Source organism: Gossypium arboreum, chromosome 3 (genome assembly GCF_025698485.1).
Source record: "Gossypium arboreum isolate Shixiya-1 chromosome 3, ASM2569848v2, whole genome shotgun sequence".
NCBI classification, from domain to species: domain Eukaryota; kingdom Viridiplantae; phylum Streptophyta; class Magnoliopsida; order Malvales; family Malvaceae; genus Gossypium; species Gossypium arboreum.
The window spans coordinates 1,172,078-1,185,280 of NC_069072.1; the positions used below are offsets into that span (position 1 = coordinate 1,172,078).

Here is a 13,203-nt window from a genome sequence, read left to right on the forward strand (position 1 = left end):
GCACGGCCCTCTGGTTTTAAGTCTTAAACTGCTTTGGGAGTGAGCTTGTATGGACAAGATGAAGCAACTGGCGTTTACTGCAACTAGGCCAGAGAATAGATAAGTTAGGACAAGCCACGTTAATTATATATATACATATATGCAGAAGTTCCAGTTGCCGAATGCCAACAAGGTGGTGACAACATAGAAGCCAAATTAAATGTGTTTGTTGAACTTGGAAATTATGGCACTTTAATGTCTCCATACTCAGTAAATGCAAACATTACCAGCCTTTTGGATAAAACTAATATTTGCTTTACTAGTAACAGTTCATGTTGGCACCACTGGGGACCAGAAAGAAGTACAATGATGGCAATGGCACTTCTGTCTTCTATGGAACAACTTTAGTTATTAAGTAGACCACTTTGATTCAGTGCATAAATCCAGAGTTCAAAATTTGAAGGGACGATCCACGTAGGGAAACAACTCTGCTACCTATCGGTACTTGCTGAAAATGTTTCATCGTCATAAAGAGAAATAGGTTGCCGAAAGTAATAGATATTTTATTCCTTAAGGACCTCATTTAACTACTTAAATACATCAAAAGCTTTGATTTTGACCTAAAAACAAGTTAAACTTCCAACTGTAAATTGAAAGGGGGACGCGCGAACGCAGGCCCCCACTGCCACAAATTATGACGTAGGCTCTCCTACTTTGAGGAGACCTTAGGCAAGCGCCCTTCCCAAGTGCAATGTAAGTCGCTTACCTAGGACATGAGCCTTGTTGATCACCCATCGACCCCGTCCAGGTAAGTATTTTGCAACGTAGCTAGCTGCTTCATATTTATACGGCCTTGCTTGTGTTTCTCTCTGGCGTCCTTTTGATGTGGGATTAGTGCTTCTTATTTATTAGGCTATAGGACTAGCTAGTTCTTCATCACGTCCACCGACTACAAACGCAAGGAAATCCATACAGGAACCAAAAATTGGACCCTTCAAACTCATTTACAAATTTCAGTACCATATAGTTACAATGCAAGATCAAACTAAAAAAACAAATGAGAACCCCACGTAGGTTCAACTTCATTATGAGCTCATTGAATCAGGCATGCATAATACGAGAAGTGAGGTTGATGATTTCGTCTTCAGCACAAGGAACCATAAGACCACCCAATGGATGATCAAACCCAAACTCTTGTTCGGCTTGATTCAACAAGGCCTGGAACAAAGGGTGCTTCAAGTATGATATCGGTACCACCAATCTCTTGTTCTTCTCTTCGTCTCCGACATAAACAGCAAAATGGCCTTTCGGGACATAAACAGCAAAATGGCCTTTCGGGACATTAACTGAACTCGATGTCCGATAAGAGCATTGGTGTTTAGAACGTGACCACCTTCGTATAGTTTGCTTCGCATGAAGCATCATCTCAGGCAACCGAATCCCCATTTTGAGAGTATTGTAAACAAAGTTCTTTTTTTACCTTTCTGGTCATGGTCTTCAGGTTCCTAGTGCTATGTAGGAAGTTGTAACAATTAATATTAAAGCGTGGGGTCCAAAAGGGGACCCCCAAAGTTACTAATTATAGAAGATCAGCCCACTGTTTTTCACCTCCACAGATACCTGGTTCTTTTGTTGCATGTTCCTTATTATGTCAGTGACTGTTTTCTCTAGATCCAGGAAATCATGCATAAAGTTTCATTGGCATTTTTTCCTTCCTTTTTTCTTTCTTATAATGTTTGACTTTGTTCTTTGAATTGCGGTAGATGTATATATACATGTTGCATACAATTATCCATTAATAAGTTTTTCATTTAAGAACCAATGCATGTAATAGGTAAAATTGGTGCCTGATATATGGAGGGCGGTTGAGTCAGTCAGTCAGTCAATGCTTATGTATGCATGGCTAGCCGCTGCAAATTGTATGTCAGTCAAATTGCTGGCTAACGCCAATCCATAAACAAAATCCGTACATCTTGTAGTCTTAAAAGTTAAAACCCTATCCATATATTGTATTTTCCATTTTGTTCACCATTTAAATGGTTAAGGATCGGCAAAGACATAAATGAAACATAGTATTCATAAGTTATTCGAGTTCGATTTGAAAAAAAATTCAAATTCGATTCGGTCATTATCGAGTCGAGCTTGAGCTATAAATCAAGTTAAATTTGAGTTTAGTAATACTCAATTTAAATGGCTCACAAGTAGATCTGTTCATAGGTTGGGCCACTCGCCCAGGCTCGAAGGCTCGTCTAAAAAAGAGAGGGTTTGGACAAAAACACAAGACTTGAAAAATGGGCTTAGGTAAAATTTAATGCCCATTTTCTATATGGGCGGGCCTTGGACAATATTTTTTTTGCTTGAGCCTAGCCCGACCTGAATATATTATCTTAAAAAAAATTATATTAATTATATATTTGAATAATAAATATATATTTATATTAAATCACTAACAATTAAACCTATTACCCAAAACCTAAAAAACTTACCTAACTAAATAACATAACCTAAAATATAAAATTTTAAAATTATATTTAATATAATAAAATATTTATTATATTTGTGGTAGTGTTTTTAATATAAATACATTTTAATGTGTTAGAAAACTTTTATTTTAGCGTTTTTAGTGCATTTAGTGTATTATATATATTTTTAAAATTATTTTAAATAAAACTAAACTAAAATAATCAAATATGGTCGGGCCAGATTTACTTTTCTTAAAACGGTCGGGTTTGGAAAAAAAGTAAGCCCATTTTTAGGTCGGGCCAAGCCCGACTTGGAAAATTGATCTAGATACCTTGCACAGACTTGACCCGAACCCAGACCAACTCGGCCCATGAGCACCTTTACTCTCAAGGCTTATCAAGCTAAATTTTTTATTTTTATATTATTAAATTACATTATGCCCTCAATACATATTATTAACCTTAAGCTAAATTATGTTACAACCCTACTGAGCTTAAGTTCGAGCCTGATTACAAAAATTGATAAACTACTTAATTGAGCTTGAGTTGAGTATCAAGCTCCAAATTTCGTATCGAGATTGACAACATTCATACTCAACTCGGTTCGATTCCACCCTTAGACCGGGCTATTTGTTCAAGTTCAAAGCTTTACTTGAAATTTAAGAATGTTTCAACAAAAGTATTAAGCTCGAAAAATGAGATTAAGCAAAAAAATTAAAAAATATTAAAAATTCAAAGCTCGTGCCTCATTCACTTATTTTCAAGTTTATAATATGAAATTTTCTTTTATATTTATATAATTTATACCATATTAAATTAATTATACTATATTGTTTTGTTATCTTAAAAATATGTTATGTCGATTATGTTTAGAAATTTAATAAATACATACATATATGAAATAAAAATAGATATAATTATTACATGTTAAATAAAAATAATTATATTTTTAACAAATAAAAATAATATAAGAAGCCAAGCTTGGGTTAGCCATTTAGAAATATTAGTTGGTTAGAAATTTAGATCCTAGACTAAAAACTTTTTCTAACTTGATCCTTGAACTTCTTTTTGGTCGACATTAATATTGGAACCTAACGAATTTTACCAATTTAGCTCTCAAACTTTAATTGTGTTAAGGTGTGAGAGATGTAACACTTTGAGATTATGTTATGTTATTACTTAAAAAAATTAAAATATTATATAAAATATTAAAAAAATACAAAACATACTAAGAAATTATAAAAAATTTAAAAGATTTTCAGGTGAAAATGGTGTACAATCTCATAGTGCCACGTCTAGGGACCAAATTGGAAAAAGATGCCAAGTTATGGAACTAATTGGTAGTTTATCCCAAAACATTTAATATTGGATTAATGTTGTCAGCGCAAAGGCATTTGGCAACTCACATGGCTTTGCTCACTTTTGCATCATCCTATCTAATTCTCCCTCGGTCCCTCCTGCCTCCTTGCTTCACCTTCTCCAAACACCCGAAGCAGCTTAAGCCTTGAAACAGAGGGCCGTACATGGGAATATACTTTTCAAGACCATACCAGTTCAAGTGTTCTTGCTGGTTTACCACCAAGCTACGATACCAATCGATCATACTATTACTTTAACATCAACCTATATGAAATCGACTGTAACAATTAATTATGTGCACTTGCATGAGTTCCATGTATAGTTAATGGACTGCAACAAAACACTTCATCAATGAGTAAAATATAAAAGACAACGTCGGAGGACTTATATATAAATTATACCAACACTGGACGTAGCTAAGGGGCAGGGAGAGCTCTCTCTGGTTAAGTGGGATTATATCATTTTTAGTCCTTTCAAATTATCAAGCTATTTTTATATTTGGTATATCGAGCACCAATTTCATCATTACATGCATTGGTTCTTAAATGAAACATTATTATTTGAATATGATCATTTAAAAGCCAGAGGGAAAAAGGCTGGTTTTTTAAAGTTAAAAACCATTTAACCTTGAGCATGAAATGCATTGAAAATGTATATGGACTGCAATTCAAAGAACAAGAGGAGGTCAAGTTCAAAGACGATCATTATAAGAAAGAAAAAAAAAGAAGGAAAAACCGAATGAGGAACATGTAACAAAAGCACCACAGATATATATGGATGTCAAAACCAGTGGGCTAGTATTCTATAATTAGTAACTTTGGAGGTCCCCTTTTGAACCCCACGTTTTTATATTAGTTATTTGAACTTCCTAGCACTAGGACAAAAGTACATTATCTTGATTTGTTTCCATAAATGCAAACTGATAAAATGATGTTTTGTAATCTGTCTCCTCTCTATATATACAGCCAAAGACCATGACCAGAAGTGTAGAAAAAAGAACTATCTTTGTTTACAATACTCTCAAAAATTCCTTATCAGTTGTTCAAATGGGGATTCGGTTGCTTGAGATGATGCTTCATGCAAAGCAAACTATACGAAGATGGTCACATTCTAAACACCAATGCTCTTATCGGACATCAAGTTCAGTTAATGTCCCGAAAGGCCATTTCGCTGTTTATGTCGGAGATGAAGAGAAGAACAAGAGATTCGTGGTCCCGATATCATACTTGAAGCACCCTTTGTTCCAAGCCTTGTTGAATCAGGCTGAACAAGAGTTTGGGTTTGATCATCCTTTGGGTGGTCTCATGATTCCTTGTGATGAAGACGAATTCATCAACCTCACTTCTCGTATAGACCATGCCTGATTCAATGAGCTTATAATGAAGTTGAACCTACGGAGGGTTCTCATTTGTTTTTTTTTTAGTTTGATCTTCCATTGTAAGTATATGGTATTGAGATTTGTAAAGTAGTTTGAAGGGTCCAAAATTTTGGTTCCTGTTTGGATTTCCTTTGAATCCAAAATAGTATTTCCTTGCGTTTGTTTTATTGCTTGATTTGCAACCTGTTATTAGTCGGTGGAAGTGAGAAATTTAACTAGTCCTATAGCCTTATAAATAAGAAGCACTAATCCCACATAGAAAGTACACGAGAAAGGAACACAAGCAAGGCCTTATAAATAAGAAGCAGCTTGTTTCATTACATCGTACAAACCTGGACGGAGTCGATCGGTAATTAGAAGGTCTGTTGAATTAGATAAGCGACTTCCATTGCACTTAGGAAGGGAGCTTGCCTAAGTTCTACTTAAGTAGGAGAGCTTACGTCATAATTTGTGGCAGTTGGGGCCTGCGTACGAGCGGCCCTCGTGCGAATTCAGTTGCAACCTTTCTCGGTTTAGAGGACAAAATGTAATCAACGAATTGTGCTAACAAAAATGGATACGTTTCAAGCTTTTGCAATTAAATTAGTGATATATATTTTTGTTCTCTTGAAGTCCTTTTAAGGATGTGGCTTATCAAACCCTCCTCGATCACTCCTTGAACTGCTCCATACCAACTCTTATTTGAAGATACTTTTTCAACAGAATGGACATTATGAGGATGTTATAGCAAAAAAGAGCTAAATCAACTCACTTGATTGGTTCTTGGTTCCATGCATCACTTCAATTCCTAATAAATATTTATAAAATATCTTGTATTAGTTCCTTCGTGTCTGCAACTAATTTTCTCATCCATAATTGTTAAATAAGGAACGAGCTGATTATGGTGCTCAAGAAAATGATAGGACAAGGGAGTAGTCTTTTCTAGCATATCATATGTTGCCACGTCGTTGATTGTCCCTTCTGAATCTGAACTCAGGATTTATGCACTGAAGCAAAGTGGTCTACTTGATGATGAAACTTGTTCCATAGAAGACAAAAGTGTCATTGCCAGCATTTTACTTCTATCTGGTCCCCAATGGTACCAACATGAACTGTTACTCGTAAAGGAAATATCAGTTTTATCCAAAAGGCCGATAATGTTTGCATTTACTGACTATAGAGACGTTAATCTGCAATAATCTCCAATTTGAACAAACTCATTTATAGTTTGGCTTCTATGTTGTCACCGTATTGGCATTTGGCAACTGCAACTTCTGCGTATATATAATTCACATGGCTTGTCCTCACCTTATCTATTCTCTGGCCTAGTTGCAGTACATGCCAGCTGCTTCATCTTGTCCGAACAAGCTAACTCCCAAAGCAGTTTAAGACTTAAAACCAGAGGGCCGTACATTGGAATATACAATGCCAATCATACTACAAACTTGACATCAACCTAATAAGAAATCCACAGTAGCAATTGATTACTTTTATATATATATATATATATACACACTTTTCAACTGTGGCTACCTGATCTCAATATATGAGCTTTTACAGTTGGTTTAATTATTTAAACCCATTTTTTTCTTTATATATATGAAACATGGCTTGGCTGATATATATATATATAAGAATATTTGATGGATCGATAATGCATAAGTTTACTGCAAATGAATAATAACCCTATTACCTTCTGCATATTGTTATATTATGAGATTATACATGTGATTAATGTGATTTGTTAGGTAGTTAGGCAGTTATTAGGCTGGTAAAATTGTTAACAATAGTGAGGAGTTCTCAAGTGTATATAATTGTGTATATGGGCACAGTTCAAGATAAGCAAAGATTAATATCATTCTTTGAACAAATCTTTCTATTCTCTGTGATCTCTCTTCAAGTATTCATTAGCTTACTAGGTTTCTATCATGGTATCAGTCGTAAGGTGAGTCTTGGGCATGGCCACCATGCATTCCGCTGAGTCTGGTTCTGCTGAGCCGAATGGATCGGTGTTTCTTGGTGATCGTGTGGTCACGTCGTTTCCCCGGCACGAGGTGGTGAAGCTTGATGTTGACTCGTTCCTTCAGTGGCAACAACAGATTCGTCTCGTTTTTCGTGGTTACGGATTGCTCGATTTTCTTGATGGTACATTGACGGCTCCTCCGAGGTTCGTTTAGTCCTCCGATGGTACTCTGGTCACCAATCCATCTGCATCAATTTTTGATCACCAGGATAATCTTCTTACCTCGTGGCTGTTGTCCATAATAAGCTCCTCTTTTTTGTCTTCTTTCACGGAAGTTCGGACTATCGGTGATGTCTGGCTCATGGCGAATAGCCTGTTCGCGGCCGATACTACTGCGAAGCAATCGCAGTTGTGGCATGAGCTTCATTCTCTTCGCAAAGGTAATCTCTCTATTCGGTTGTATGTTGATAAGATTAAACACTTGTGTGCTCTCCTTGCAGTGTCTGGCTCTCCAATCTCTGAGGTCGAATGGACGGCGGTTCTTCTTGCCGGACTTTCCTTTAAGTATGAGGCTATTGTTTCTTCGGCGTTGCTCTCTCTGACCTCGTTACCCTTCCAACGACTTGTCGATGCTTTGCTTGAGTGTGAAACTCGACAACTTAGATCTGTTCAGGAGGTTTTAGTTGCTACGAATACTGTGGAAGGGACTCCGTTGTAGTTGACGGACGGGGCTTTTCGCGGTGGTCACTCGTCTGCTCGTGGCCGCGGTCGAAGCTTCCGTCCACGAGTCTTGTGTCAGATTTGCAGTCGGTTTAGTCATATTGCGCAGTGCTGTTATTACAGGTATGATCGTGATGGGTAGTTCCCGTTGGAAGCGTCGGTGGATCGTCATAGTGGTTCTACTTTTGGTAAGGTTAGGGGAGAGCTGAAGCGTGTGAATGGTTAAAATTGGGGGCTTTTTGGTCAAAATTAGAAGTCTCAATTTTGGCCGAATGGTGGGGTGGATAATGCTCCATGTGGGCCACATGAAGGTTATGGAATTGGTGGGTTTGGTAATGGGCAGAATAATTTTGATGGCCCAATTTTAGGCTTTGGATCTTATGGGCGTGATTTTGGTGTTGGACGTCGGTCTCTTGGTCCACAATTTGGTGATTCTTTGGGTCACCCGTATGGTGGCTGGCTTCCAGACCAAGTGGGCTTAGTGGGTCGGGTTGGTCTCGTTCGAATGCTGATCCCCCCATGCCTGGGCTCTCTGCTAACTGTGTTAATGTTGATCTATCCTAGCATACTGTTCCTGAAGCTCCGTGGCGAACAAAACCGCGTGCTCGCGTGTTTAATATGGATTCATTTTCCTATGACTCGTCTCAATTTGTTGGGATTCCCCCCAGGATTCCTGAGTTGCATGCTTCAGATTATTCTGATGCCACTGGATATGATTCCAATTTTAATACTACTGACTTGTATGTTCCGTTGCTAGTAGGAAGTTCGTCATGGTGCCTAGACTCAAGGGCTACTCATCATGTTTGCAGAGATCGGATTTGCATGGTTCTACCCCGTACTCAGGTACGTCCTCTCTTTTAATGGGTAATGGGGTGTCTATTGAAATTTCAGCTATTGGGAGTGCAATTATACTTACGAAGCAGAAATTACTACATTTCTCGAATGTGTTGTGTGTGCTGTGCATTCGAAAGAATTTACTTTCTGTGTCTAAGTTTGCTACTGATAACAATGTATTCTTTGAGTTTCACCCCTCGTATTGTGTGGTTAAGGACATCCAGATATAGGAAATCTTAATGCAGTGCCAAGTTCGTGATGGGCTCTACCATTTCTCGGCAGCTTCGGGTTGTTCGTCTTCTTCTGTTCATAATACTGTTCTTCAAGGTTGCTCTTCAACTGATGATGTTTTTAGCCTGTGGCATAAAAGGCTGGGTCATCCTGCTGATAATATTGTAAAAACTGTTCTTGAAAAATGTCAGATTTCTTTAAATAAAAGACATCTTAGTGGTGTTTGTGTAGCTTGTCAGAAAGGTAAATCGCATAAGTTGCCTTTTTTACATTCTAGTACTAAATATGTTGACTTGTTTAATTGGTTGTTTCTGATTTGTGGGGACCAGCTGCTGTTACCTGTGACGGGAATTTGTATTATGTGTCTTTCATTGACATGACTAGTCATTTTACCTAGATTTATTTGATAAGCCGCAAATCTTAGGCAATAGAGTGTTTTGGTCAATTTCAAAAGATGATTTTCACTCAGTTTGGAAAACAAATTAAGCAATTTCAAAGTGATTGGGAAGGTGAGTTTCGTGCATTTTCCTCCTTTTTAGCTAATCAGGGGATTCTTCATCGCGTTTCTTGTCCTCACACTTCTGAACAAAATGGTGTTGCTGAGCGTAAACACAGACATATTGTGGAGACTGGTCTTACGCTTCTGGCTCAGGCTAATCTACCGCTAAGTTACTTGGGTTATGCGTTCTGCAGTGCGGTTCATCTTATTAATCGACTGCCCTCTCTGGTTCTAGAAGGAAGGACTCCGTTTCAAGGTCTGTTTAGTCGCGAACCGACTTACGATCATCTTAGAGTGTTTGGTTGTTATTGTTTTCCGTACTTACGACCGTTTATTAAGCACAAACTTGAGTTTCGGTCTTAGCAGTCTACATTTCTGGGGTATAGCCCGCATCATAAAGGCTATTTTTGTCTTACGCCAGATGGAAAGTTCATTGTTTCTCATTATGTTGTTTTTGATGAACATCGGTTTTTGTTTCCGTTTTCTACTTCTACCGGTGATAAGTTGTCATTAAGTTCTACTACGTATGTTCCTGTTGTTCGGTCTATTGTTCCTCAAGAGACTCATCTAGCTCCTGAGACTGCAGTTAGGGTTTCGGTGGATAGCCGTAATGGTGCCACAATTCTGCCTGGATCTCTTGCTTCGTGAAGTGCTTCTCAACACAATTCTACTTCAGAACCTGTTGTCGAGAGTAGGTTCCCTCTAGTGCAAGTTTTCCTCCTGAGCAGCTTCCTGTTCCTCCTTTTTCTACTGCTAATACTCATGCTATGGTTACTAGGTCTAAAGTCAGGATATTTAAGCCCAAACCATTATGTGCAGACAAAGCTGAGGTTGAGCCATGTTCTGTTGAGGAGGCCCTTGCTCATCTAGACTGGCATTTAGCGGTTCAAGCTGAGTTTGATGCTTTACTAGCTAACTCGACTTGGGAACTTAGTCCCCTCCCTTCTGGCCGGAAGGCGATCGGTTGTAAGTGGTTGTTTAAGATCAAGAAGAATCCTGATGGGACAATTAGTCGATGGAAGGCATGCTTGGTCGCCTAAGGGTGCTCTCAGGTACCTGGCTGTAATTTTAAGGAGACGTTTAGTCTGGTAGTCAAGCTGGCTACCGTTCGAGCCATCCTGTCTATTGCTGTGACCAAGGGTTGGCATCCTAGCAAGTTGATGTCAATAATGCCTTCTTGAATGGAGATTTAGCCGATAACGTGTTTATGCAGCAACTTCCCGGATTTGTGCAATCTAGTCCAAATGGTGAAAAGTTGGTGTGTCGTCTGACTAAAGCTTTGTATGGCTTACGGTAAGCTCCTCATGCTTGGTTTGACAAGTTAAAATAGTTTTTTGTCTCTGTTGGGTTTAAGTTGTTAAAATCGGATCTTCATTGTTTATTCGGTCTTCCTCTGATCACAGTTTCTACATTCTTGTCTATGTGGATGATATTGTTATCACTGGCAGTTCCTCTGATGAAATAAATTGCTTTGTTCAGCTGCTACACAATAAGTTTGCTCTAAAGGATATGGGCGAGCTCCATTATTTTTTGGGCATTGAAGTTAGTAGATCTTCCTCCGTCAGTATTTATTTATGTCAGCTCAAATACATTCATGAGCTTCTTGCTCGGAGTTCTATGACTAATGCCAAAAGTGGTCATACACCGCTGGTAAGCTCTGCTATGTTGTCTAAGGATAAGGGTGAACCTTTTGCCGATCCAACTGAAAATCGTAGTATTGTTGGAGCTCTTCAGTATATTGTTTTAACATGGCCAGATATTGCTTATGCTGTTAACCGGGTGTGTCAGTTCATGCATGCCCCCACTACTCTCCACATGGTAGCGTTAAAACGAATTTTACGGTATTTATGTGGTACTCTTTCTCACGGCTTGATTTTCGAATATCTGATAGGTTGTCTTTGGTTGGTTATGCTGATGCAAATTGGGGGCTTGATTTTGATGATCGTCAGTCTACTACGGGATATTATGTGTATTTTGGTCATACACCTATTTCTTGGTGTTCTAAGAAACAACATGTTATTTCTCGGTCTACGGCAGAGGCTGAATATCGGAGTTTAGCCGCAGCTACTAGTAATGTTACGTGGCTGGTCTCGCTGTTAATGGAATTAAACCTCGGTTCGGTTGATCTTCCGACAGTGTAGTGTGATAATTCTAGTGCCGTAGCTGTTGCAGCTAACCTAGTTCTGCACTTTAAGTTCAAACATGTTGAACTTGATCTGTTTTTTGTTCGTGAAAATGTGGCTAGTGGTGAGTTGATTGTTGGCGAAGTTCCCGCATGTGACCAAGTGGCGGATATCCTAACTAAACAATTATCTGTTTTGACTTTTACTCGGTTTCGTCATCTTCTTCTGGTTGTTCCACTTGAGGAAGCTGGGTGAATGTTATAGTATGAGATTATACATGTGATTAATGTGATTAGTTAGGTAGTTAAGCAGTTATCAAGCTGGTAAAATTGTTAACAATAGTGAGGAGTTCTCAAGTGTATATAATCGTGTATATGGGCACAGTTCAAGATAAGCAAAGATTAATATCATTCTTTGAACAAATCTTTCTATTCTCTGTGATCTCTCTTCAAGTATTCATTAGCTTACTAGGTTTCTATCAATGCTAATACATATATGCACATGAGTGGTACTAAGGGCTACCAGTGGCCCTAGTTTGGTAAAATTTTCTTTTTGATCTTCAAAAACTTTTAAGATAAAAAAATGGTAAAATTATATTGTCTACCTGAAAATTTGTAATTCATTTCTAGCCCCTAATATAAAGTTTCTGCTGTATATGTAATACAAGAAGTGGCCAAGCTCAAAGGCAATCATTATAAGAAAGAGAAACAAAAGAAAAAAAAAACCATGAATATTGATGCATGAATAACCGATCTAGAGGAAACTAGCCCATACCTGAGAGTCATTGATATAAGGAACATGCAACTAACAAACCAGAGATGGATACGAAAATCAGTGGGCGGCTTAGGCGGCTCTTCTAAATTTAGTAGCTTTGTGGTCCCCTTTTGGACCCCAAGTTTTAATATTGATTATTACAACTTCCTAGCACTAGGACAAAAGTACAATATGTTGATAGTTATCATGCATTCAAACCGATAAAATGATGTTTTGTAATCTGTCTCCTCCCTATATATACACCCAAAGACCAAGACCAGAAATGTAAAAAACACAAAGAACTGTCTTTGATTACAGTCTCAAAAAATTCCTTTATCGATTGCTCAAATGGGGATTCGGTTGCCTGAGATGATGCTTCATGCAAAGCAAACCATGCGAAGATGGTCACATTCTAAGCACCAATGCTCTTACCAAACACCGAGGGCTGTAAACGTCCAGAAAGGCCATTTCGCTGTTTATGTGGGAGACGAAGAAAAGAAGAAGAGATTCGTGGTCCCAATATCATACTTGAAGCACCCTTTGTTCCAGGCCTTGTTGAATCATGCTGAACAAGAGTTTGGGTTTGATCATCCATTGGGTGGTCTCATGGTTCCTTGTGCTGAAGATGAATTCATCGACCTCACTTCTCGTATAAACCATGCCTGATTCAATGAGCTTATAATGAAGTTGAACCCACTTGGGGTTTTCATTTGTTTTTTTTTGTTTTCAGTTTCATCTTGTACTCGAAGTGTATAGTATTGAGAATTGTAAATGTGTGAAAATTTTGAAGAAAAATTTCAAAGCCTCTCTGTTTCTACTATCTGATATTCAGTTCAATGCCATTGAAGCTGTTTTTCTGCTAATGAATTATACCCAGAGACCTTGCAAACCATCTAATCATATTTTCTTCTGTGATAACAGAG

The 13,203-nt window shown here is 38.1% G+C and overlaps 3 protein-coding genes and 2 non-coding genes across 5 annotated transcripts; 3 read left to right on the plus strand and 2 right to left on the minus strand.

The window, feature by feature from the left end:
* Window positions 1-525: 525 nt before the first annotated feature.
* On the minus strand, window positions 526-1,480 carry LOC108474945 (auxin-responsive protein SAUR21-like). Its single transcript, XM_017776973.2, has one exon. It carries the CDS (start codon window positions 1,423-1,425, stop codon window positions 1,081-1,083), a length of 345 nt encoding a protein of 114 aa, XP_017632462.1. The 5' UTR covers window positions 1,426-1,480; the 3' UTR covers window positions 526-1,080.
* On the minus strand, window positions 634-795 carry LOC128291006 (U1 spliceosomal RNA). Its single transcript, XR_008280784.1, has one exon. It is a non-coding gene; the product is annotated as a U1 spliceosomal RNA (small nuclear RNA).
* A 3,312-nt stretch (window positions 1,481-4,792) lies between the features above and the next one.
* On the plus strand, window positions 4,793-5,164 carry LOC108474944 (auxin-responsive protein SAUR21-like). The gene has a single exon (XM_017776972.2). The coding sequence runs from the start codon at window positions 4,847-4,849 to the stop codon at window positions 5,162-5,164; it is 318 nt and encodes a 105-aa protein (XP_017632461.2). The 5' UTR covers window positions 4,793-4,846.
* A 338-nt stretch (window positions 5,165-5,502) lies between these two features.
* On the plus strand, window positions 5,503-5,663 carry LOC128290921 (U1 spliceosomal RNA). Its single transcript, XR_008280700.1, has one exon. It is a non-coding gene; the product is annotated as a U1 spliceosomal RNA (small nuclear RNA).
* A 6,832-nt stretch (window positions 5,664-12,495) lies between these two features.
* On the plus strand, window positions 12,496-13,075 carry LOC108474943 (auxin-responsive protein SAUR21-like). Its single transcript, XM_017776971.2, has one exon. It carries the CDS (start codon window positions 12,629-12,631, stop codon window positions 12,944-12,946), a length of 318 nt encoding a protein of 105 aa, XP_017632460.1. The 5' UTR covers window positions 12,496-12,628; the 3' UTR covers window positions 12,947-13,075.
* Window positions 13,076-13,203: the final 128 nt, after the last annotated feature.